General features: G+C 45.5%; 1 protein-coding gene across 1 annotated transcript; it reads left to right on the top strand.

Annotated features, from left to right (window-relative positions):
• On the top strand, positions 1-27124 carry SLC35B4 (solute carrier family 35 member B4). Its single transcript, XM_067469349.1, has 10 exons — positions 1-120; positions 7363-7476; positions 7592-7694; positions 10254-10303; positions 11949-12030; positions 13833-13902; positions 16298-16407; positions 18356-18431; positions 19878-19953; positions 23206-27124. Exons 1-10 carry the CDS (start codon positions 44-46, stop codon positions 23456-23458), a joined length of 1011 nt encoding a protein of 336 aa, XP_067325450.1. The 5' UTR covers positions 1-43; the 3' UTR covers positions 23459-27124.
• Positions 27125-27291: the final 167 nt, after the last annotated feature.

Genomic DNA, 27291 nt, shown 5'->3' with positions numbered 1-27291 from the left:
CTGTCCAGCTCATTCCTCTCATCCGGGTCCTGAGCGAGAGAGGATGCATCCCGGCCTGGCCGCGGGGCTGGTTTTTGGCGGTTGCTGTAGCAACGTGGTCTTCCTGGAGCTCTTGGTCAGGTGAGGGAGGGGCAGGATGGAGACCCAGAGGGTGTTGGCTTGTGTGTTTATTGTTGTTGTTTATGGCCTTCCAGTTGGGATGGACTGAAGACCACCCTATGAATGAGAAAACCTTGTTTCTCAGCCTATCTGTCTGGAATGAGGCCTACTACTTTACACTAGGCCTACTACTTTACACTAGGCCTACTACTTTACTCTAGGCCTACTACTTTACACTAGGCCTACTACTTTACACTAGGCCTGGGCCAACTTGGGCCCTCCAGGTGTTTGGAATGACGACTCCCACAAAACAATGAGCAAAACAATCACCGCAAAAATGTCAACCCTTCCCTATACCATCCAAAGCTTTACAAATCTATATTTTTGGATGGAATAACACCTCATACAGATGGCAAGCTGTTTAACCTCAGCAGACAAAGCCAAAACTAAGGTTGAAACGACATCTGTTATAGAACTCCAGTATGCTGATGACAACGTCGTCTGTGCGCATTCAGAAGAAGACCTACAAGCCACTCGAAACATCTTTGCAGAATCCTGGAGTTGGAAGAGACCTCATGGGTCATCCACTGTTATAGAACTCCAGTATGCTGATGACAATGTCGTCTGTGCGCATTCAGAAGAAGACCTACAAGCCACTCGAAACATCTTTGCAGAATCCTAGAGTTGGAAGAGACCTCATGGGTCATCCACTGTTATAGAACTCCAGTATGCTGATGACAACGTCGTATGTGCGCATTCAGAAGAAGACCTACAAGCCACTCGAAACATCTTTGCAGAATCCTGGAGTTGGAAGAGACCTCATGGGTCATCCACTGTTATAGAACTCCAGTATGCTGATGACAACGTCGTATGTGCGCATTCAGAAGAAGACCTACAAGCCACTCGAAACATCTTTGCAGAATCCTAGAGTTGGAAGAGACCTCATGGGTCATCCACTGTTATAGAACTCCAGTATGCTGATGACAACGTCGTATGTGCGCATTCAGAAGAAGACCTACAAGCCACTCGAAACATCTTTGCAGAATCCTGGAGTTGGAAGAGACCTCATGGGTCATCCACTGTTATAGAACTCCAGTATGCTGATGACAACGTCGTATGTGCGCATTCAGAAGAAGACCTACAAGCCACTCGAAACATCTTTGCAGAATCCTAGAGTTGGAAGAGACCTCATGGGTCATCCACTGTTATAGAACTCCAGTATGCTGATGACAACGTCGTATGTGCGCATTCAGAAGAAGACCTACAAGCCACTCGAAACATCTTTGCAGAATCCTGGAGTTGGAAGAGACCTCTTGGGCCATCCACTGTTATAGAACTCCAGTATGCTGATGACAACGTCGTATGTGCGCATTCAGAAGAAGACCTACAAGCCACTCGAAACATCTTTGCAGAATCATAGAGTTGGAAGAGACCTCATGGGCCATCCAGTCCAACCCCCTGCCAAGAAGCAGGAATATTGCATTCAAAGCACCCCTAACAGATGGCCATCCAGCCTCTGTTTAAAAGCTTCCAAAGGGTGTGGAGAACAAGCCCTATGAGGAGCGGCTTAAGGAGCTTGGCATGTTTAGCCTGAAGAAGAGAAGGCTGAGAGGAGATATGATAGCCATGTATAAATATGTGAGAGGAAGCCATAGAGAGGAGGCGGGAGCAAGCTTGTTTTCTGCTTCCTTGGAGACTAGGACGCAATGGAACAATGGCTTCAAACTACAAGAGAGGAGATTCCATCTGAACATGAGGAAGAACTTCCTGACTGTGAGAGCCGTTCAGCAGTGGAACTCTCTGCCCCGGAGTGTGGTGGAGGCTCCTTCTTTGGAAGCTTTTAAACAGAGGCTGGATGGCCATCTGTCAGGGGTGATTTGAATGCAATATTCCTGCTTCTTGGCAGGATGGGGTTGGATTGGATGGCCCACGAGGTCTCTTCCAACTCTTTGATTCTATGATTCTAAGGAACCTCCACCACACTCTGGGGCAGAGAGTTCCACTGCTGAACGGCTCTCACAGTCAGGAAGTTCTTAACTGGGGCTTCTTACAGAGACAGGTCATCCCTCTTGTTCAGGGAGCTCCACTGGCTGCCATTCATCTACCGGACCCAATTCAAGGTGCAGGTTCTTACCTACAAAGCCCTGAACGGTTTGGGAACCGGCTACCTGCGTGATCGCATCTCTATTTTCGAACCCACGCAATCCCTTCGATCAACCGGGGAGGCCCTGCACTCGATCCCACCAGCATCATAGGTGTGATTGGTGGGGACAAGAGAGAGGGCCTTTTCGGTGGTGGCCCCTCGACTCTGGAACTCACTCCCTAAAGACATCAGACAGGCTCCAACTTTGGCAGTCTTCAGGAGGAACTTGAAGACATGGCTGTTCCAGTGTGCCTTCCCGGAATAATGACCCATAGCACTTTGCCCTCCAAAGCACTTTACATTTCTTTAAGTCTGTTCATATGCCCTTCCACAATCACCACTATCACCTTCCGTTCATGTCCCAGCATTGTTTCCAATTTTAACTCTACATTTGGCCTTCCCACTGTTTTTAATTATGTGCTGTTTTATTGATAATGTTGTGTATCTTATTGTCTATGTGTTTTTAATTGCTTGTACTGTGTTGTTATTGCTTGTATTGTTGTGTTTGGGCTCGGCCTCATGTAAGCCGCACCCAGTCCCTTGGGGAGATGGTAGCGGGGTACAAATAAAGTGTTATTATTATTATTCCTTATGTTCAGATGGAATCTCCTTTCTTGTAGTTTGAAGCCACTGTTCTGCGTCCTAGTCTCCAAGGAAGCAGAAAACAAGCTTGCTCCCTCCTCCCTGTGGCTTCCTCTCACATATTTATACATGGCTATCATATCCCCTCTCAGCCTTCTCTTCTTCAGACTAAATATGCCCAGCTCCTTAAGCCGCTCCTCATAGGGCTTGTACTCCAGACCCTTGATCATTTTAGTCACCCTCCTCTGGACACATTCCAGCCTGTCAACATCTCCCTTAAATTGTGGTGCCCAGAATTGGACACAGTATTCCAGATGTGGTCTGACCAGGGCAGAATAGAGGGGTAGCATGACTTCCCTGGATCTAGGCACTGGGCTCATACTGATGCAGGCTACAATCTCATTGGCTTTTTTAGCTGCTGCATGACATTCCTGGCTCATGTTCCCCTTCCTCCCCATGAGGACTCCAAGATCTTTTTTGCATGTAGAAAAGACAGGGCCAGGCATTGTCCCCCATTCTGTATCTTTGCACTTCCTTTTTCTGCCTAAGTGGAGTATCTTGCATTTGTCCCTGTTGAACTTCATTGTATTAGTTTTGGCCCATCATTTATCTAATCTGTTCAAATAATTTTGGATTCTGCTCCCGTCTTCTGGAGTATTGGCTATCTCTCCCCATTTGGTGTTTGCAAACCTGATGATCTTGCCTTCTAACCCTTCATCTAAGTCATTAAAGATGCTGAACAGAACTGGGCCCAGGACAGAACCCTGCTGATGGCACTCCACTCGTCACTTCTTCCCAGGGTGAAAAGGAAGAATTGGGGAGAATCACCCTTTGGGTTCATTCACTAAATCAATTACAGATCCACTTAACTATAGTTTTGCCTAGCCCACATTTGAATAGTTTATTTTCTTGTTCATAACTTGGAGAAAATCCTAAACTATTTCAACTCTATCACTTACTTTGGAGCCCCCAGTGGCACAGTGGGTTAGCTTGTTGAACTGAAAGGTCACAGGTTCGAATCCGGGGAGTGGCGTGACCTTCCGCTGTCAGCCCCAGCTTCTGCCAACCTAGCAGTTCGAAAACATGTAAATGTGAGTAAATCAATAGGTACTGCTCCGGCGGGAAGGTAACGGCGCTCCATGTAGTCATGCCAGCCACATGACCTTGGAGGTGTCTATGGACAATGCCGTCTCTTCAGCTTAGAAATGGAGATGAGCACCACACCCCAGAGTCAGACACGACGGGACTGAATTTCAGGGGAAAACCTTTACCTATCACTTACTTTACAATTATCCAAATGGTGGGTTGCTGTGAGTTTTCCAGGCTGTCTGGCCATGTTCTCGAAGCATTTTCTCCTGACATTTCACCTACATCTATGGCAGGGAGCCCCAGAAGTTGTGAGATCTGTTGGAAACTAGACATTATCTCTGGAATAATGTCCAGGGTGGGCGAAAGAACTCTTGTCTGTTTGAGGCAAGTGTGAATGTTGCAATTGGCCACCTTGATTAGCATTCAGTAGCCTTGCAGCTTCAAAACCTGGCTGATTCCAGCCTACAGCAACTGGGATTCATTGGCAGTCTCCCATCAAAGTGCTAACCAGAGCTGGCCCTGCTTTGCTTTCAAGATATGGGGCTTTTACAACTTTTAGGTCCCTGTAATATTGTTCCTACATCTATATGGAGTTGATATCACAACTGGTTAAAGGATCTACCTATGATCTATGGATTCTAAAAAGGGGAAATATCATCATGGTATGAAGAACGGCTGTTGTTACCGATACTAGATCTCTAAGCTATTACGAGCTCACTTTCTCTTTGTTCCTTCTCAGAAATTGTCTAACAACCTGACGTGAAGTCTTGTGTATTCTGCCCTCTGAATTTGCTGTATTTCACTAGCTTGACTCCTCTTTCTGTAGGACACTTCTTTCAAAAACTCGTTTTTCTTCTTCGTCTTGGGAGTTTAGAGCTGCTTTGACTTCTAACCTGGCGGGTTGTCATATAAATCTATTGCATTACCAGTGGCAATAAAAACACCATCTAGAATAACTGTTGACCTAACTGAGTACAACACCTTCTTTATTATCTACGTGAGTATAGCTGTCCATATCCTGCTTGTGTTGGCTTAGTGACAGAAAACATGAGGTAAAGCTCTTCTGTAATGAACTTGACACCATGTCATTCAGTTTGAACCTGAGAAGGTAGAAAGGTTATATAGGGAGGTGGCCAGTTTCTGGATTTTCCATAAATCTGGGAATCCTTCAGTGTCCATTTTCCCATGAGTTCTTATTTTTCAGGTATTTTCTTGGTTTCCTTTTCATTCTTTCAGTTGTCTTTCTGATCCTTTTTTGAAAGTGCAGAAACTATTATTATTGGCTAGCCTTCTGCATTGGAGTTACAGATACGTAACCAAGTGCTACACATCCATAGGTCTGTCCAAACAGTACCTTTATCCCAGGAACTTCTGCAGCAAACAGAAAGGTGGCCAGATGCCGTTCCTATAAACGTGGAAGCAATTGCTGCATAGGCAAAACCCGCAAGATTTCCAGGTGCAGGAATATTGCCAAATATGTGGATTTCTTCCATGAGATCTCTGATTCTAATTTGAGTCCCCAGTTGTGTAGAAGATTGTATTTCTCAGACTAGCATCCTGCATTTTGATCAGAACATATTTGTTCAAGTTCCTATAAGGGCTATTGAAAGAAAATGAGCTTGGAAGTCAAGCAGGGTCAGCAGTAGTTAATACTTGTATGGGAGATCACCAAGTCATACCCAGAGGCAGGGGCTGGCAAACCACCCCTGAATATTCCTTGCCTAAGAAAACACAGTGAAATGCATGTGATTGCTATAAGTAAACAGATACAGGTACATATACATCCACAACAATGCACTTCGCCCTTTGTATCCATGGGTTCTGCATCCACAGATTCAAACAACCTCAGCTTGAAAATATTCACAAAAATTATTTTAAAAGCCAACCTAGATTTTGCCATACATGAAGCACTATGCTGGTGTGCAAGCATATCCTGATGTTGCCTTCCGTCATGTGCACTCCAGCTCTCATTTGAGTTGTTTGTCGTTGTGTTTAAGGGATGCTATTTTGTTAAGCCATTATATTTAACAAGAATTGAATATCCATGGATTTTAGTATCCACAGGGGTTCCTGGAATCAAATGTGAGTGAGTACTGAGAACCCACTGTAAACAATAATAATTGGGACCGTTTGGACAAGGCTTTTGGTGGAAGAACATGGAAGGAGGCCTTCTGAGCTGTTGATATACTTTCTCTTTAGAGACCTGGTTAGCACCAACTAGCTATTAGAGCCTTTTGGGGCATATTTATTTATCGTGTCAGGAGCAAGCCAAACAGTTGTATTGCACCTCACTACCTCTGAGGATGCTTGCAATAGATGCAGGCGAAACGTCAGGAGAGAATGCCTCTAGACCATGGCCATATAGCCCGAAAAAACCTACAACAACCCAGTTGTATTGCATTTTTTAACAAACAAAAAAACAAAACAAAATGTTTGCAAGCTTAGTAGTTGATTAAATGACCTTTGACCAGTATCTGGCCACTTGGAGTGCCTCTGGTATTGCTGCAAGAAGGTCCTCCATTGTGCATGTAGCAGGGCTCAGGGTGCATTGCAGCAGGTGGTCAGTGGTTTACTCTTCTCCACACTCGCATGTCGTAGATTCCACTTTGTAGCGCCATTTCTTAAGATTGGCTCTGCATCTCATGGTGCCAGAGTGCAGTCTGTTCAGTGCCTTCCAAGTCACCCAGTCTTCTGTGTGCCCAGAGGGGAGTCTCTCATCTGGTATCACCCACGGATTGAGGTGCTGGGTTTGAGCCTGCCACTTTTGAACTCTCGCTTGCTGAGGTGTTCCAGCGAGTGTCTCTGTAGATCAGTGGTTCTCAACCTGGGGTCCCCAGATGTTTTTGGCCTACAATTCCCAGAAATCCCAGTCAGTTTACCAGCTGTTAGGATTTCTGGGAGTTGAAAGCCAAAAACATCTGGGGACCCCAGGTTGAGAACCACTGCTGTAGATCTAAGAAAACTATTTCTTGATTTAAGTCGTTGACATGCTGGCTGATACCCAAACAAGGGATGAGCTGGAGATGTCTCTGCCTTGGTCCTTTCACTATTGGCTGCTACTTCTCGGCGGATGTCAGGTGGTACAATACCGGCTAAACAGTGTAATTTCTCCAGTGGTGGGCGCAGGCACCCTGTGATAATGCGGCATGTCTCATTAAGAGCCACATCCACTGTTTTAGCGTGATAAGATGTGTTCCACACTGGGCATGCGTACTCAGTAGCAGAGTAGCAAAGCGCAAGAGCAGATGTCTTCACTGTGTCTGGTTGTGATCCCCAGGTTGTGCCAGTCAGCTTTCATATGATATTTTTTTCTAGCACCCACTTTTTGCTTGATATTCAGACATTTTTGGGGCATGAATGAGCTTATGCAATTTCTACAAAAATAAATTGCTCTTCTCTCTTTTTTCCCCTCTCCCTCCCCCCTGTCGTTCTCTTTCTCTCTCTTTCAGGGAATTTCCAGGATGTGGGAATTTAGTGACATTTGCCCAGTTCTTCTTCATAGCTGTGGAGGGTTTCATCTTCGAAGCGAACTTTGGAAGGAAACGGCCTGTTATCCCAATCAAGTATGGTGATGTTACCAAACCTGATGGGAGGGAAGGGATGCACCTATATTTCCCAATTCTAATCCCCCCACACTGCCCCCGCCCCCACGTTATTGCCTCAATGCTTGCTTTCCAGGTACTACTTCATCATGGTGGCCATGTTCTTCACAGTCAGTGTGGTGAACAACTATGCCCTCAACTTGAATATCGCAATGCCGCTCCATATGATATTTAGATCCGTGAGTTTTACCTTGAATCTTTTTTCTGGGTGTAAAGAAGAACAGGAGTTGGGCATGCCAGGCATTTCAGGTTTAAGCGTCCATCAGTCCCATCCAACTTGAGCAATTATTTGGGATGATTAGAGCAGTAATTATACATGCACCGGGACTGTGGCTCAGCTGGCTGAGAGTCAGCTGCATTAAGATCACTACTGACCAAAAGGTCATGAGTTCAAAGCCAGCCCGGGTCGGAGTGAGCTTCCGACCAATTTGTGTAGCTTGCTGTTGACCTTTGCAGCCCAAAAGACAGTTACATCTGTCTTTACTAACTTCCATCTTGTCTTTACTAATAATATAATAAAGTATATTGTATTTATTTATTTATTTACAGCTTTTATATTCCACCCTTCTCACCCCGCAGGGGACTCAGGGCGGATTACAGTGTACACATATATGGCAAACTGCCCAACTGCTCATTGGAGGGAAGAATAGTAGAGGCCAAGATGAAGTACATCATGAGAAGAAAAGAAAGCTCTGAGGAGTTCTTTAGTTGCGGGTTCATACAATGGAGGGGGTTCGACTAGATGACCTTTGTAGCCCCTTCCACTCCTAATATTCTATCTTTAAGGGAGATAAATAAAACGAGGCTCTCAGAGGACAACAATTCTGTATTGACGGACAACAAATAAACGGTTGAGGACACTGTTCGTCCCCTGTTATATTGAAAATTACACGAAACACCAAGAGATAAGTGCTTAATGGTAGGGATAAAATGTCCAGAGCCTGTATTTGACTTTAATGATAGGGATAAAAGTACAGTCTTGCTATTTTGTTCAATTAGGACAGCCATGGTTCAGTATCGTGATTTGCAAGGAAATTGCCTCAACGCCCATGAGAATTACTGAGAGTAGTAGTCTCTTAACAGACATGTGGACTCATTCAAAATATTTCTAACTACTGTCTATGTTGATAAATTTATTATTATTTATTTACAGCTTTTATATTCCGCCCTTCTCACCCCGCAGGGGACTCAGGGTGGATTACAGTGTACACATATATGGCAAACGTTCAGTGCCAATTTTTGACATACAAACATATACAGACATACACAGAGGCTATTTAACTTTTTCTGGCCGCCAGGGGAGCTGTCGCTTTTATCGTCCATCTGCGATGCTGAAGCACTTCCGCATTCCCCGCATACTTTGCTGGAGTGCTTTGCTGGAGTCTTCTTTATGGCCTCATAAATCAGTTAATTTAGCCTCCCCACTGTTGCATCCCAGATCAGAAAACGAGACCATAAGATTAAATCCACCACACTGGACTGTAGGAAAAACAATCCTTCTTTATTGATGAAAACTTGGTTACAAAAGAAAGGTAAATGCAAAGTCAAAAAGCTACAATAAAAACACAGCAGTCAGGAAAATCTCTGAACTTGAGCAAAATTCCAAAAACCATAGTACAAAAACCAGGAACCTATTAGCATCTCACTAACCATGTACTTGAAAACTAGAAGCCTCTGGGATTGCCGGCCATGGAAACACAGGAATTCTGCCAAGGCACAGCCGAAGTCCAAAACGTTGCTTGATTTAACGAGACAACCGGGGGAAGGCCCCTTAAACCAAAGAAACTATTCCTTGAAACGCCCCTTGGCTTTGAAGCCTGGGCCTGTCTCTCCTGTAATCTATTTGACCTTCGTAGAAACTGTGAATCACTCCTGTTTCTAGCTATCTGTTCCCTTCGGTCCTCATTAAAAAACCCAGGTGTGATTTCCTCTGGAGAGCTATCACGGCTGGATTCCAATACATTTTCATCGAGCTGTTTGGTTTCACTTTCCCCGCTACTGACCTCAGCATCAACAATCAGTTTCAACACTATCAGGGAGAGAAACATGTTCAGTGGCTTGCTCAGTTGGAAATACAATCAAAGAATCAGGTTCACACAGAGATTGGGGCTCAGGTTCACACAGAGGCTGGGCCCCAACACCCACACTTTAAGGTGGTACCTTATTTTCCTACTTGACAAATGCAACTGTTTCTTTCGGGTTGCAAAGGTCGACAACAGGCTACACACAATTGGTTGGAAACCCACTCCAACCCCGGGCTGGCTTCGAACTCATAACCTTTTGGTCAGAGTGATCTTAATGCAGCTGACACTCAGCCAGCTGCGCCACAATCCTGTTGACGTTGTCTTTCAATGTACTGGCCTTTAAGAGTTGTGGGAATTGAAGTCCAAAACACCTGGAGGGCTGAAGTTTGCCCTCTGCCTGATTTATAGTTTTTTTAGTTTGAAAACACAAGGCTGGGGATGTCTTTCAGAAGAAGGGTCGGGAAGCCTTGGTCAAATATTCCTCTTCTGCATGTGTTTGGAAAAGGAAATGTAGAAATCCCAATGGGTTTCTTTCTACCGTTGCCTTGCAGGGACCTTATGACATACAAACCTTTGCTCTGTCCCTTTTTTCCCCACCTGGGCATAATTAGGGGCCTTCTATTCACCCTTTCCTCCTTCTAACCCACCTTGTCTATGTTTCTTTCCATTTCCTCTCCAAATATCTGTCCCCACAAAACTTTTTCCTGCCTTCAGGGATCTCTGATCGCCAACATGGCGCTGGGCATCATCATTCTGAAGAAGAGGTGAGTTGCCTTTGTTTTGCGGTTGCTGCAAATACACATATTTTAAGGGTAGCTTATTTTTATTTGTCGTGTCAGGGCAACCAGTCAATTATGTTACATTTCTAACAGAACAAAGCAAACAAACAGACAAAATACAGAATTTGTGAGTTTGGTAGTTGATTAAATGTCCTTTGCCCAGTATCTGGCCACTTGGAGTGCCTCTGGTGTTGCCGCAAGAAGGTCCTCCATGGTGCATGTGGCAGGGCTCAGGTTGCATTGCAGCAGGTGGTCAGTGGTTTGCTCTTCTCCACACTCGCATGCCGAGGATCCCACTTTGTAGCCCCATTTCTTGAGGTTGGCTCTGCATCTCGTGGTTCCAGAGCGCAGTCTGTTCGGCGCCTTCCAAGTTGCCCACTGGGCAACTTGGAGGTAGCTTAGAAAGGTTGCCTTTGTTTCAGTGGCTGTGAGATTTTGGGATTTGTCATCCCAGAAAAGTAGCTGTCCCAAGATCTATATATATAAATTTCCTACTGGCGTCCAACGGAGAAGCAAAACTCTAAAACCCCTCCACAAAACTCTACCAAAATTGCCATGCCCCAAGGACAACCCACTAGGTACAAACTAATCCACTCAGAAATCAAAACCACACAACAACAACCACAAAAAACGGGAAAGCAACTGAGCATGCGCACTGGCGCAAACTCCCCGACGCGCGCGCACATATGGCCCCTCACCCTCCCCCCCCCGTGGAGCACACGCGCACGCACGCGCCCCCTCACCCCCCGGCGCGGCACACGCACACGCGCGCGCCCCCTCACCCCCCGGCACACACGCGCGCGCCCCCCCTCACCCCCCCCGCGTGGCACACACACACACACACACACGCCCCCCTCACCCCCCCGGCGCGGCACACAAACACGCGCGCGCCCCCCTCACCCCCCCGCACGGCACATACACACACACGCGCGCGTTACCTCCAAGCCCCGCCCCCTTCTAATCTGTCAAGGAAGAAGGGAGAGAAAGAGGGAGGGAAAGAAAGAAGGAAGGAAGGAATGAGGTAGAAAAGGAAGAAAGGAGAGAAAGAGGAAGGGAAAGAAAAAGGGGGAAGAAGGAAAGTTAGAGAAGGAAGAAGAGAAGGAAAGAAAAAAGGGAAAGAAGGAAGGAAAGAAGGAGCGAAGGAAGGGGGGAAGATGTAGAGACAGAGGGAGGGAAGGAAAGATGGAAAGAGAGAAGGAAGAAAAGAGAGACTGCAGAAGAGAAAAAGGAAGAAGGAAGGAAAGAAGGAGCAAAGGAAAGGGATAAGATGTACAGAAAGAGGGAGGGAAAGAAAGGAAGAAAGAGAGAAGGAAGAAAAGAGAGACAGCAGAAGAGAAAGAAAAAGGGGGAAGGAAGGAAAGCGATAGAGAAGGAAGGAAGGAGAGAAGGAAAGACGGGAAGGAAGGAAGGAAACAGGGAGTGAAGGAAGGAGGGAAAGAAGGGGAGATAGGGGGAAGGTTGGCCACAGCAACGCGTGGCGGGTACAGCTAGTAATTTATAAGATGGATATAGGGCTTTATTGACTGCAGGAATAATGTATATTTTCATCACCACCGGCTTGGAAGATTTAGGAACCACTTCGTGTGATCTGGTCTTGATGAAACCTTCTTGTCCCTTCTTTCTGCTACAGATATACCGCCTCCAAATACGCCTCCATAGCTCTTGTATCCCTAGGAATCTTCATTTGCACCTTCATGTCTGCAAAACAAGTGGTAAGAGGCAGCCTCCCTGCCTAGACTCTTTGTATTAATATAAAACTTTTCCATTTGTAGTAATTTTATAGATTTTCCAAATAACAATAACTGGAAATTGAAATTCATGCCGTGTAGGTTTGACATTAAGGAAGTGGTCTGCAAACACTTAGAAAGGAATGTCATCGCTAATAGTCAACATGGATTCATCCAAAACAAGTCACGTCAGACTAATCTGATCTCTTTTTTTGAAAGAGTTACAAGCTGGGTAGATCAAGGGAACGTCGTGGATATAGCATATCTGGATTTCAGGAAGGCCTTCCTTCAACAAGGTCCCCCATGACCTTCTGGCAAGGAAACTAGTCTAATATGGGCGAGGCAAAACTTCGGTTAGGAGGATCTGTAATTAGTTAAGTGAAAGAACCCAGAGAGTGATTTTCCCCAATGCTTCCTTTCAAGAAGTGACGAGTGGAGAGCCAGAAGCAGGGTTCCATCTTGGGCCTGGTCCTGTTCAGGATCTTGATTAATGATTTAGATGAAGGGTTAGAAGGCAGGATCATCCAGTTTGCAGACAACACCAAATTGGGAGGGAGAGCCAATACTCCAGAAGACAGGAGCAGAATGCATAACGCTCTTAACAGATTACATTGTTGACCAAAACTAACAAAATGAAGTTCAACAGGGGCAAATGCAAGATACTCCACTTAGGCAGAAAAAAGGAAATGCAAAGATACTGAATGAGGGACGCATAGCTCAAGAGCAGTACATGTGAAAAAGATCTTGGAGTCCTCATGGACAACAAGTTAAACATGAGCCAACAATGTGATGCGGCAACAAAAAAAGCCAATGGGATTTTGGCCTGCATCAATAGAAGCATAGTGTCTAGATCTAGGGAAGTTATGCTCCCCATGCTCTATACTGCCTTGGTTAGACCACACCTGGAATATTGTGTCCAGTTCTGGGCACTACAATTCAAGAGAGATGTTGACAAGCTGGAATGTGTCCAGAGGAGGGCGACTCAAAGGATCAAGGGTCTGGAGAACAAGCCCTATGAGGAGCGGCTTAAGGAGCTGGGTATGTTTAGCCTGAAGAAGAGAAGGCTGAGAGGAGATATGATAGCCATGTATAAATATGTAAGAGGAAGCCACAGGGAGGAGGGAGCAAGCTTGTTTTCTGCTTCCTTGGAGACTAGGACGCAATGGAACAATGGTTTCAAACTACAAGAGAGGAGATTCCATCTGAACATGAGGAAGAACTTCCTGACTGTGAGAGCCGTTCAGCAGTGGAACTCTCCGCCCTGGAGTGTGGTGGAGGCTCCTTCTTTGGAAGCTTTTAAACAGAGGCTGGGTGGCCATCTGTCAGGGGTGCTTTGAAAGCAATTTTCCTGCTTCTTGGCAGAATGGGGTTGGACTGGATGGCCCATGAGGTCTCTTCCAACACTTTGATTCTATGATTCTATTCTCTCCTGATGTTTCACCTGCATCTATGGAAGGCAACCTCACAGGCTGCCATAGATGCAGGCGAAACATCAGGAGAGAATGCTTCTAGAACATGATTATGTAGCTCGAAAAACCTACAACAACCCAATTCAACATGGCACCCACAAAAACAAAGTTTCTGGAAGTGGAACAACCACTTTCAATGCAAGGACCGCACAATTAAACAGGAAAACACACTTTCAAACCAGGAACAGAAACATTTTGCAAATTTTGTTATGTAGTGTTATTAGAGTCTGTGCTAAACAGGGTCTTACAGGAATGTTTCTATTTATATGCAAATGTATAGATGCTAATCAGCTTTTCTCCTTGCTTTTGTATCTTTAGAGCTCCACTTCGAGTACAAGCAAAGAGGAGGAAGATGAGAGCCTTTCTGCCTTCCTCTGGTGGTTGCTAGGTCTGTATTTTCCCCAGTACGAATATGCCAATGAGGAATTTTGGTATTCAAGATGCCATTTTGGGTTCCTTTCCCCCTCCCCCCCTTGTGGGGCAACTTCGGCCCTCCAGGTGTTTTGGACTTCAACTCCCACAATTCCTAACAGCCTACCGGCTGTTAGGAATTGTGGGAGTTGAAGTCCAAAACACCTGGAGGGCCAAAGTTGGTCCATGCCTGCTGTAGCCTTCCTTGCTCAACCTGGGGGTCAGGACCCCTGGGGGGGGGTCATGAGGGGAGGTCAGAGGGGTCGCCAAAGACCATAAAAAAACACAGTATTTTCTGATGGTAATGGTGGTTCTATGTGGGAAGTTTGACCCAATTCTATTGTTGGTGGGGCTCAGAATGCTCTTTGACTGTAGGTGAACTATAAATCCCAGCAACTACAACTCCCAAATATCAAGGTCTCTTTCCCCCAAACTTCACCAGTGTTCACATTTGGGTTATTGAGTACTCGTGCCAAGTTTGGTCCAGATCTATCATTGTTGAGTCCACAGTGCTCTCTGGATGTAGGTGAACTACAACTCCAAAACTCAAGGTCAATGCCAACCAAGCCCATCCAATGTATTCTGTTGGTGCACCAAACCCAGTATTTTCTGATGGTCACGGTGGTTCTATGAGGGAAGTTTGACCCAATTCTATTGTTGGTGGGGCTCAGAGTGCTCTTTGAGTGTAGGTGAACTATAAATCCCAGCAACTACAGCTCCTGAATATCAAGGTCTATTTCCCCACAAACTCCACCAGTGTTCACATTTGGGCTTATAGAGTACTCGTGCCAAGTTTGGTCCAGATATATCATTGAGTCCACAGTGCTCTCTGAATGTAGGTGAACTACAACTCCAAAAATCAAGGTCAATGCCCACCCAGCCCGTCAAATTTATTCTGTTGGTGCACCAAACCCAGTATTTTCTGATGGTCACAGTGGTTCTATGAGGGAAATTTGACCCAATTCTATTGTTGATTGGGTTCAGAATGCTCTTTGATTGTAGGTGAACTATAACTCCAAAACTCAAAGTCAGTGTGCACCAAATCCAGTATTTTCTGTTGCTCATGGGAGTTCTATATGTCAAGTTTGGTTCAATTCCATCGATGGTGGAGTTCAGAATGCTCTTTGATTGTAGGTGACCTATAAATCCCAGCAACTACAACTCCCGAATATCAAGGTCTCTTTTCCCCAAACTCCACCAGTGTTCACATTTGAGCTTATTGAGTACTCGTGCCAAGTTTGGTTCAGAACTATCATTGTTTGAGTCCACAGTGCTCTCCGGATGTAGGCGAACTACAACTCCCAAACTCAAAGTTAGTGTGCACCAAACCCAGTATTTCTGATGGTCACGGTGGGTCTGTGTGCCAAGTTTGACCCAATTCTATTGTTGGTTGGGTTCAGAATACTCTTTAATTGTAGGTGAACTATAAATCTCAGCAACTACAACTCCCGAATATCAAGGTCTATTTCCCCCCAAACTCCACCAGTGTTCACATTTGGGCTTATTAAGTACTCGTGCCAAGTTTGGTCCAGATCTATCATTGTTTGAGTCCACAGTGCTCTCTGGATGTAGGTGAACTACAACTCCCAAGTCAATGTTCACCAAACCCAGTATTTTCTGATGGTCACGGTGGTTATGTGTACCAAGTTTGACCCAATTCTATTGCTGGTGGGGTTCAGAATGCTCTTTGATTGTAGGTGAACTATAAATCCCAGCAACTACAACTCCCAAATGACAAAATCAGTCCCCCCCCCCCCCCCAACCCCACCAATATTCAAATTTTGGCATATTGGGTATTTGTGCCAAATTTGGTCCCGTGAATGAAAATACATCCTGAATAGCAGATATTTATATTATGATTCATAACAGTAGCAAAATTACAATTATGAAATAGCAACGAAAATAATGTTATGGTTGGGGGGTCACTACAACATGAGGAACTATATTAAGGGGTCGCGGTATTAGGAAGGTTGAGAACCACTGCTCTAATTCATACACACCCTCATTTTGCTTTTCTAGCAGTGGAAATGGGTAACTGCATTTGGGAGTTGTAGTTGCTGGGATTTATAGTTCACCTACAATCAAAGAGCATTCTGAACCCCACCAACAATAGAATTGGGTCAAACTTCCCACATAGAACCACCGTGACCATCAGAATATACTGTGTTTTTTGATGGTCTTTGGTGACCCCTCTGACACCCCTCATGACCCCCCCCCCCCGGGGTCCCAGACCCACAAGTTGAGCAAGGAAGGCTACAGCAGGCATGGGCCAACTTTGGCCCTCCAGGTGTTTTGGACTTCATCCCAAACATTGGGAAATCTTTGCTGTGGGCAGTATGCCTGGCACACTCACACCACTGTTTGCATTGCAGGCATTGCTGCGTTGACCTTTGCACTGCTCATGTCGGCCAGGATGGGGATCTTCCAGGAGACCCTGTACAAAAAATTCGGCAAACACTCCAAGGAAGCCCTTTACTACAATGTAAGTGTCTCCTGCCCTTATAGTGGGTTTGGTTTTTGATACCACTTTAAATGGCTCTGTAGTATAATGAAAAAGCTCGAAATGATACTTTCCAAGTGCTATAATTTATGGTGCTAGAATTCAAACTCCAGGAAAACATACTAGGAAACAAGGAGCCCCTTGTGGGTCAGCGGGTTAAACCTGCTGAACTTGCTGACTGAAAGGTTGACGGTTCGAATCTGGGGAACGGAGTGAGTTCCTGCTGTTAGGCCCAGCTTCTGCCAACCTAGCAGTTCAAATACATGGAAAGATGAGTAGATCAATAGGTACCGCTTCGGCGGGAAAGTAAACGGCGCTCCATGCAGTCATGCCGGCCACATGATCTTGGAGGCGTCTGTGGACAATGTCGGCTCTTCAGCTTAGAAATGGAGAACAAGATAGACTTGAAAATTGCCATAAAGGGGATTCAGTGAAAGAAGATATTTGGGTAGTTTGAATAGGCAGTGCAATGAATTACAATGAATTATAGGAAATCGGTACAACGGATGACGAGCTTGGATTATGATTTTAGTTATGAGACGCTAGTGAGTTGTTTATTGATATTTACTGATGGTTATTTATGTTAATTGCTTATTGTATTATTGTGTTAATTGTCTTTTAAATGGCTGTACGACGTTTGCATTGAATTTTTGCCGCTACTTGTTGTTAACCGCTCTAAGTCTCCTAATTGGCTGAGAAGAGCGGTATACAAATAAAGTAAGTAAATAAATAAATAATAGTTGTTGTTCAGTAATGTGATCCTGTTTTGAGGGGTTTCGGAGGTCAGGAGGTGGAGTTCACAGGTGTGGGATAGAGAGTTATGTAATGTGAAGGTATAAATAATTGTACAACCAAATCTGATTGTACATATGTTTAATGAGCACTGAATATTGACTCTTTTGTAAATCTTTTGCATATTTTTTCATTGTTCATTTTTTTCCTTTTGTTCATTAGTTTTGTTTTCTACATACACTATGAAACAATTGAAAAATTAATAATAATAACTTGGAAATGGAGATGAGCACCACCCCCCAGAGCTGGACATGACTAGGCTTATGTCAGGGGACCCCTTTACCTTTCATTAGGAAACATTTCCTAATGCTAAGAGCTGTTTGACAGTGGAATATACTGCTGTCCAAGAGTCTGTTGGAGTCTCATTCTCTGGAGGTCTTTAAGCAGAGGCTGGATGGCTGCCTATCTGGAGGGCTTTGATGGTGTCTTCCTGCCTAGCTGGAGGTTTAGCACAGCTGGAAAGTCACCAGCAGTTATAAGATCTACCAACTGAAAGGTTGCAAGTTCGAAGCACCGGGTCAGCGTGAGCGGCTGACTGTCAGCCCTGCTCACTATTTACCTAAGCAGTTTGAAAACAGCTTTAGCTGTAATTAGAGAAATTAGGTACCGCTGAAAAGCAGGGAGGTGTTTTACAATGCCATAAAGAAGGATCAGAAAATGTTTGGTGACCAAAAGGAAGAAGGAAGTCCTGACGGATCTTCGTCATAGAAGATGGAACAACAGCACCCCGTGTGGCTGGACTCAACCTTCCTTGGCATCGAAACAACACACCTCCTTTCTGTTCTGTCTGTCTGTGTACTGTCTATACAAAGCAGCATTGAATGTTTGCTGTGTTTGTGTGCTGTGATACGCCCTGAGTCCCCTTTGGGGTGAGAAGGGTGGAATTGTTGTTGTTGTTGTTGTTGTTAGACCTGATGGTCCTTGGGGCCTCTTCCAACACGAGAGCATTGGCTACTATAAGCCCGTTGGATGCTGAGTTTGCATGTAGTTAAACTTCATTAACTCAGTGAGTCTAATTTTATAGCAACGGAGAGCAAAATCTGGGTCAGTATGTGATGATGGGAGATGTTGGCCACCCCATGAATGCAGACACATATCTAAGTCCCTCTGAACTCCTTGCCTTGTTTCTTTCTGGCAGCACGCACTCCCCATCCCGGGCTTCCTCCTCCTGGCTCCAGACATCTACAAACAGGCATTGCTCTTCAACCAGTCTGGTAAGTTGGAGGCTTTCCTGAGGTTGTCTTGTGCTTTGATACCTGATGCAGAATGGAAAATGTATTTATTTTATTTATTTATTTGGTTTACTTCTACCCCGCCCTTCTCACCCCGAAGGGGACTCAGGGTGGCTTACAAAAATAAGGCACAATTTGATGCCTGCATCACACAACAGTAATAAAACAAAATAGCATAAATTAGCAATCAAACCACAATTCTACATTATATCTATAAGCCGATAAAACCAATAAGACCAATAAAAACCAATACAAACCAATTACTCCTTATTGCCGGTCAGTGTTCGCTATCTCATAGTTCATATTCCAATTCCACAATTGTCAGTCCTGTCAGTCCTATTCGTCTGGTTGTCCTTATCTAGTTATAGCAGATTGCCCGAAGGCCTGGTCCCACAACCACGTCTTTACCTTCCTCCTGAAGGAAAGGAGGGATGTTGATGCCCTAATTTCCCCCGGGAGTGAGTTCCACAGGTGAGGGGCCACCACTGAGAAGGCCCTGCTCCTCGTCCCTACCAGCCTCACTTGTGATAGCGGTGGGGTCGAGAGCAGCTCCCCCCCCCAGATGATCTCAGACTCTGAGGTGGGACGTAGAGGGAGATACGTTTGGACAGATACACTGGACCGGAACCGTACAGGGTTTTGTAGGTCAAAACCAGCACCTTGAATTGTGCTCGGAACTGAACCGGCAGCCAGTGGAGCTGACACAACAGAGGGGTGGTGTGCTCCCTGTATGTCGCTCCGGTGAGCAGCCTGGCTGCTGCTCGCTGGACCAGTTGAAGTTTTCGAACCGTCTTCAAGGGCAACCTCACGTAGAGTGCGTTGCAGTAGTCTATTCGGGATGTAACAAGAGCGTGGACCACTGTGGCCAGAATACTCTCCTGCCATTCCATGTATGCATTCTCTGTATCTGTGACCATTGGCTTGACCTTTGAGAGTCCACTTGGTGTTACTAATCCAAGCTAAGTTGGCCATCTCTCTCTCAAGGTCTGGTCCTGAGTTTCCATTTTTTTTGCGGAGCATTTTCCAGGCAGGAGCAAAAATGCATATGTTTTAAGAGGCTCAGCTGCAACCAAGGGGATAAGGTGTTATGAGTGAATGCCTGGCTCACCAGTTTCCAAGGATTCATGAATGATTGCTGCAAGTTGCCAGGACTCTCCAGGAAGCCTATGTATTGGATGTAATGTCTTCCTCCTTTCCTTGCAGGGTGCTAGGTCTCACCCTCTACTCTGCACTGCATCTCCTTTCAAGTAGGCTAGATTAAATGTTCCCCTCTCTAGGCTATGAATTTTGGTACTGCAAGAATTCAGGGAAGAGCCAATGAAGTGTGTTGTGTCTAGTGGATGCATCTCTCCTCTGCTGTTTGCAAAGCTGTTCAGATACCTTCACTCCATTTGGCGTGTTCGTTACCACCTTCTCTTGTTTTCCCAGAATTGTTCCCGGTTCCGGTGCTTGGGCTCAGCCTGCCCATCATGTGGTTCTACCTCATAATGAACGTCATCACTCAGTATCCTTTTTGAACATGGCAGACTAGTGGCTGGTGCTTAATACAGTATGGCATATGTCTGTGTCTTTGTAGAGTAGGCATGGCAACCTTGGGCCCTTCAGGTGTTTCGGACTCCAACTCCCACAATTCCTACTGACTGTTAAGAATTGTGGGAGTTGAAGTCCATAACACTTTGAGGGCTGGTTTGCCCATGCCTGAGGAATCTGTATAATGACCAAGTATAATGTGCTGTGCTACTCTGCTGCTGAGTACGCATGCCCAGTGTGGAATACATCTCACCACACTAAAACAGTGGATGTGGCTCTTAATGAGACATGCCACATTATCACGGGGTGTCTGCTCCCTACACCACTGGAGAAATTACACTGCTTAGCCGGTATTGCACCACCTGACATTTGCCGGGAAGTAGCAGCCAATAGTGAAAGGAACAAGGCAGAGACATCTCCAGCTCCTCCCCTGTTTGCGTTTCAGCCAGCACGTCAACGACTTAAATCTAGAAATAGTTTTCTGAGATCTACAGAGACACTTGCTGGAACACCTCAGCAAGTGAGAGTCCAAAAGTGTCAGGCTCAAACCCAGAACCTCAACCAATGGCTGATACCAAATGAGAGACTCCCCCCTGGGCACCCAGAGGACTGGGCGACTTGGAAGGCGCTGAACAGACTGCGCTCTGGTACCATGAGATGCAGAACCAACCTTCAGAAATGGGGCAACAAAGTGGAATCCACAACATGCGAGTGTGGAGAAGAGCAAACCACTGACCACCAGCTGCAATTCAACCTGAGCTCTGCCACATGCACAAGGGAGGACCTTCTTGCAGCAACACCAGAAGCACTCCAAGTGGCCAGCTACTGGTCAAAGGACATTTAATCAACTACCAAACTCACAAATTTTGTATTTTGTCTGTTTTGTTTGCTTTGTTCTGTTAGAAATGTAATATAATTGACTGGTTGCTCTGACACGACAAAAAACCCAAGTAGCAACAGTCAGAACAGACCATGGAACAACAGACTGGTTCAAGATTGGGAAAGGCGTACGGCAGGGTTGTATCCTCTCACCCAACCTATTCAACTTGTATGCAGAACACATCATGTTATGTGCGGGGCTTGAGGAATCCAAGGCTCAAACTTTTGTACAGTGACCCTTACCTCACATGCCAGTAAGGGAATGCTCAAGATCCTACAAGGAAGACTCCAGCAAGACATGGAGAGAGAGTTGCCAGAGTTGTACAAGCTGGATTTAGAAAAGGCAGAGAACCAGAGACCAAATTGCCAATATCTGGATGCAGGATAATGGAGAAAGGCAGGGAGTTTCAGAAAAACATCTCTTTCTGTTTTATTGACTCTTCTAAAGCCTTTGACTGTGTGGATCATATTAAATTGTGGCAAGTCCTTGGTGGGATGGGCATGCCAAGCCACCTTGCCTCTCTCTCTCCTGTATCACAACCAAGTAGCAACAGTCAGAAGCAAAGGGCTACTAAAGCAAGCCACCAAGCCATTGGTGCCAGCAATTCCAGTAGGAGGGTGGGGCAAGACCATGAAGAGCTGCTACCCATCACAACACACAGACACTCAGACAGATTGTGATTTAGCTTCAGGAACAACAGACTGGTTCAAGATTGGGAAAGGCGTATGGCAGGGTTACATACTCTCCCCCAACCTATTCAGCTTGTATTTAGAACACATCATGCAACATGCAGGGCTTGACGAATGCAAGGCTGGGGTAAAAATGGCTGGAAGAAACATTACCAACCTTAGATATGCAGATGATACCACTTTGATGGCTGAAGGCAAAGAAAAGCTGAGGAGCTTTATAACGAAGGATAAAGTGCAAAAGCTGGGTTGCAGTTAAACAAAACAAAACCAAGATTCTGGCAACCAGATGGATTGAGGACTGTCAAATAGAGGGAGAAAACATGGAGGCTAGGACAGACTTTGCATTTCTGGGTGCGAAGATGACTGCAGACGCAGACTGCAGCCAGGAAATCGAGATGCTTCCTCCTTGGGAAGAGAGCAATGACCAATCTTGATAAAATAGTGAAGAGTAGAGACATCACACTGGCAATGAAGATCCGCATAGTCAAAGCAATGGTATTCCCCGTAGTCACCTATGGATGTGAGAGTTGGACCATAAAAAAGGCTGAGTGAAAGAAGAGAGACACTTTTGAACTGTGGTGTTGGAGGAAAGTGCGGAGAGTGCCCTGGACAGCGAGAAGATCCAACCAGTCCATACTTCAAGAAATAAAGCCCGACTGCTCACTGGAGGGAAAAATAGTAGAAGCCAAGATGAAGTGCTTTGGCCACATCATGAGAAGAAAGCTTAGAGAAGAAAGGAAAGCTTAGAGAAGAAAGGAAAGCTTAGATGCTGGGGGAAAAGGAAGGAAAAAGGAAGAGGGGCCGACCAAGGGCAAGATGGATGGATGGTATCCTTGAAGTGACTGGATTACCTTGAAGGAGCTGGGGGTGGTGATGACCGACAGGGAGCTCTGGTGTGGACTGGTCCATGAAGTCACAAAGAGTCGGAAGCGACTGAATGAATGAACAACACCCTATGGATGTGAGAGCTGGACCATAAGGAAGGCTGAGTGAAGGAAGAGAGATGCTTTTGAACTGTGGTGTTGGAGGAACATTCTAAGAGTGCCTTGGACAGCGAGAAGATCCAACCAGTCCATCCTCCAGGAAATAAAGCCCAGCTGCTCACTGGAGGGAAGGATAGTAGAAGCCAAGATGAAGTCCTTTGGCCACACAATGAGAAGACAGGAAAGCTTAGAGAAAACAATAATTTTGGATGGATGGGATCCTTGAAGGACTAGCTTGACCTTGAAGGAGCTGGGGGTGGCCATTGCCAACAGGGAGCTCAGGAGGTCACCAAGAGTTGGAAGTGACTACAGAGAGTCAACTCTAACTATGCTAGGAGGAACAAAGTTCCCAGAGATATCGTGGTTAACTTCTGCAGGAAGAGCGTTCGTGACGAAATCATCAAGATGAAATCAAAGGATCAGGCAACCTATAAAGGGAGAAAAGTGATAATACTTAAGGAATTCTCAACTTCAAATCCTTGAAGTGGTACTTTATTTGGAAACGACTGAAGGAATAAACAACAACATTAGGAAGTTCTTCCTAATATTTAGGTGGAATTTGTTTCCCTGCCATTGGAATCCAAAGAGTCTGGCTGCAGCTCTTTGGAGCCATGTGTCTGAGTCCCACTGACCCTCCTCGCCATTGTTTTCCCTTAACCTGTCCCTTCCCTCAGATACGTCTGCATCCGAGGGGTCTTCATCTTGACCACGGAGTGCACCTCCTTGACCGTCACGCTGGTGGTGACCCTGCGGAAGTTTGTCAGCCTCATCTTCTCCATCCTGTACTTCAGGAACTCCTTTACCGCCTGGCACTGGGTCGGGACCCTCTTGGTCTTTGTAGGGACTCTAATCTACACGGAAGTCTGGAACAACCTGGGAGCCACGTCGGAGTGGAAGGGAAAGGCAGACGAGAAGAAGCAGGAATGACGCAGAACAACGCCCTTCTCGAGGGAGGCTCGCGTCTTCCTCTCGGAAAGTGGGACCTTTTCTAACTTGAGGTTGCTTTTTTATGATTTCTTATGGTGCAGCGTGCTGGCGGATTCCCTTCTCGTGGAAGCAGGGGATTGATTTTTGTAATACAAAAAATAATTGGGTTTTGGCTATGCCAAGCAAATGAATAGGCTCCCTTAAATGGGGAAATCCTTCAGAAGAAGAAGGTGACAAGTGGAACGGTATTGAGATGAAACCTGCAACGGTTTAGCTCCCAAGTGGAGAACATACAGTCCTCCAGGTATTTTAGAATCGTGATTTCCTTCAGTCATTGCCAACTTGACCAACAAAGTAGGATGATGGGAATGGTAGTTCATTGATACACGATCCCTTACCTTGATACAGTCTTAGCTTGATGTAATTTCTGTCCCAGTGGGAGGATGTGCCATATCGGACACGTAGCTATTCTAGGTGTTGTCGAAGGCTTTCGAGTTTTCCTGGCTGTATGGCCAGATTCCAGAAGCATTCTCTCCTGAAGTTTCGCCCACATCTATGGCAGGCATCCTCAGAGGTTGCGACAAATATTGGAAACTAAGCAAGGAAGGTTTATATATCTGTGGAAGGTCCAGGGTAGGAGAAAGAACTCTTTTTTATTGGAGGCAAGCATGAATGTTGTAATTAATCACCTTGATTAGCATTGCAAAGTCTTGCAGCTTCAAGATTTGACTTCTTACTGCATGGGAGAATCCTTTGTGGGTTGGTGTTAGCTGGCCCTGATTGTTTCATGTCTGGAATTACCCTGGCATGGGCAAACTTGGGCCCTCCAGGTGTTTTGGACTTCAACTCCCACAATTCCTAACAGCCTCAGGCCCTTTCCTTAAGCAGCTGAGGGGGCCTGTGGCTGTTAGGAATTGTGGGAGTTGGTGGTTAACCCTAACCCTAACCCTTTGGCTGTTAGGAGTTGTGGGAGTTGGGGGTTAACCCCTAACCCTAACCCTTTGGCTGTTAGGAGTTGGGGGAGTTGGGGGTTAACCCTAACCCTAACTCTTTGGCTGTTAGGAATTGTGGGAGTTGGGGGTTAACCCTAACCCTAACCAGTCCTCTGGTTAGGGTTAGGGTTAGGGTTAACCCCCAACTCCCACAATTGAAATCCACAAGCATGTGGACAATTTCAACAGAAAGGAGGAAACCATGAAAATGAACAAAATCTGGCTACCAGTATTAAAAAAACTCTAAAATTAGAACAGCAAAACAACAGGGAGGAAACAAACAAGGACATCTAATCACCTCTCAACAAAAGATTGCTCCAGGCACTGCCAGGCCATCAAATGCTAAGTGGTCAGTTGAAACATTCACACCTAGCACCATCAGACAAGAGTCCTTTGTCCCACCCTGGTCATTCCACAGATATTTAAACCTTTTTTCCTAGTTCCAACAGACCTCACTACCTCTGAGGAGGTAGATACAGGCGAAACATCAGGAGAGAATGCCTCTAGAACATGGCCACATAGCCCGAAAAAACCTACAACAACCCAGTGATTCCGGTCATGAAAGCCTTTGACAATATAGCCTCAGGCCCTTTCCTTTTCCCCCTCAGCCGCTTAAGCGGCTGAGGGGGGAAAGGAAGGGGCCTGAGGCTGTTAGGAAGTGTGGGAGTTGAAGTCCAAAACACCTGGAGGGCCCAAGTTGGCCCATGCCTGCCATAGAGTCACACTGGAGGATGTAGGGATCCCTAGTGAGTGAATTTCAATCAAATCCATGAATAATTAAATCTGCAAAAATGAAGCCTCCAATGTGGTGGGAAGGCTGTACTTCTGCCCTACCTCCTCAGTCTTTGGATTATGTTGGGCAATTAGTGCTTGAATGTGTTGTTTTTGTGCGCTGCAAATCCCATAGTCCCTCAACTAGCCTGCTGATTAGGGGATTGTGGGGTTTGTAGTCCAAAGAAGTGATGTGTCCAAGCTCCAATATGCTGTCAAAGCGTTCTATAGATCTACGCTTGAGTTCCCACCAGATTAAGGCATCGAATAATCTGTGCGAATATGAAGCATCGGCAGATTTGGTTTCCTAACCAAGGCAAAGTTTAAAAGGGGCTGCATCGAATTTGGATGCTCCTGTGGTGCTGGGGTGTGTGTCATTATTAGGAGGGGAAGTGGGAAACAGGTCCCTCCAGTGTGTGGCTGTATTATGGATCAGTCAAGGATTGACTTGTACATATTGCATCATCTTAGAAATCCCAGTGCAGCATCTCTGTAACCCAGAGGTGGGATTCGTGTACCTTCTGGAGACCATTGCAATCCAAGTCCTAGCAGCAGCAGCCCTGGCCAACCTAGCTAAGGTTAGGGAATGCTGGAAGTTGTAGTCCATCTGTTCTGATCCCTTATTTTGAACTTGATTCTCTTCGCCAAGTGATTTTCATTTGTTTGTGTCACTCCATTTCCCCTTGAAAGGTAATGTCTTGACAGTGTTTCATGCATATTTATATATAACTTTGTGTTTACAAGCAGAATTGAATGCTATAAAAAACCACAGGGTTCGTTTCCCCATATTTAGCACAGTTAAGTGTTAGATCGTGACATTGTTTTGCATTCTCATGTTACACCGGGAAACATTTGGTGTCCTGTAGTGTTAATAGGCAAAGATTTCTCTGAAATTCTGGCTTACGAAGGAGAAATGCAGCACACTTGTGGATGGCGTACCTTCTGGGATCTGTACGTATCTCACTGCATTTCCATATACACTCATAGCTGGAGTAGATTCCTCCGTATTCACTTAGTCCAGTGGTTCTCAACCTTTCTAACACCCCTAAATATGGTTCCTCATGTTGTGGTGACCCCCAACCATAAAATTATTTTCGTTACTCCTTTATAACTGTAATTTTTATACTTGCACGGAGGACCTGTCGCCTGTCCCACGCCGGATGGCGAGAGAGTGAGGCAGGCTTTGCCCAAGGCCAGGCCTTGTGCCCTCACCTGGCCTGCGCCCTTGGGGCGGAGCCAACGGACGCGGCTTCACGACCCCTCTGAAATGGCCAGGTGACCCCCCTGGGGGTCGCGACCCTCAGGTTGAGAACCGCTGACTTAGTCTGTGGATTGCCGTGCACTAAATATTCACATATCGTAAGACTTGATGTGTTTCCATAGAATCCTGTAAATGGGGAAACCGGTGCTTCGAAATGAAACCAGTCACCTGCGTTTGGAATACCAAAAAGGTACACCTGACCAGGTGCCTGCTCTCAGGTAGCCCCACAATTTAGGCAACTAGAAGCTACCGTCCAATATAATGGTGCATTATTATTATTATTATTATTATTATTATTATTATTAGGAGGATTGCTCCTCCGTTGGCATTAGCAGTCAAGCAAAACTGCACATGATCAAGGTTTCTGCACATCTCTTTGAGCAACCCATCCATGTCTAGATCCCAGAGTTGCTGAGCCAGGCTGAGGCCCTGTCATTCTACGACTGGAATGTAAGGTGTTCCGACTCTTTTTTCTAAGGGAAAAATACCTTTTTCGTACACTTGAAAAGATTACCAGGAACTTGAACAAACTTGCACAAGGAAAAAGAGAGGGAAACGTGGCAAAACAGGGAAAGCAGGAACTCCCCACTGACTGGAAGCGGGGAGAAATATGTACGCTTTAATAAAGGACTTTGCTGCAGATTTTTCTGTTCTACTGTTTGATTTGCATTTGTATGGAATTTGAAGCAGCGTACACTAGGAGTTAAAAATAAAACTCAGCTGAAACGATGTATAGTGGGCCTGTAGGATCTACTATTTCCATTGACTATGGATTGTCACACCCCATATAAATAAATTTACTTACTTAC

The sequence above is a fragment of the Anolis sagrei genome, chromosome 5, assembly GCF_037176765.1.
Source record: "Anolis sagrei isolate rAnoSag1 chromosome 5, rAnoSag1.mat, whole genome shotgun sequence".
Classification (NCBI taxonomy): Eukaryota; Metazoa; Chordata; class Lepidosauria; order Squamata; family Dactyloidae; genus Anolis; species Anolis sagrei.
The sequence above is the reverse complement of the archived record's forward strand: the minus strand, read 5'-3'. Positions and strand labels throughout refer to the sequence as shown.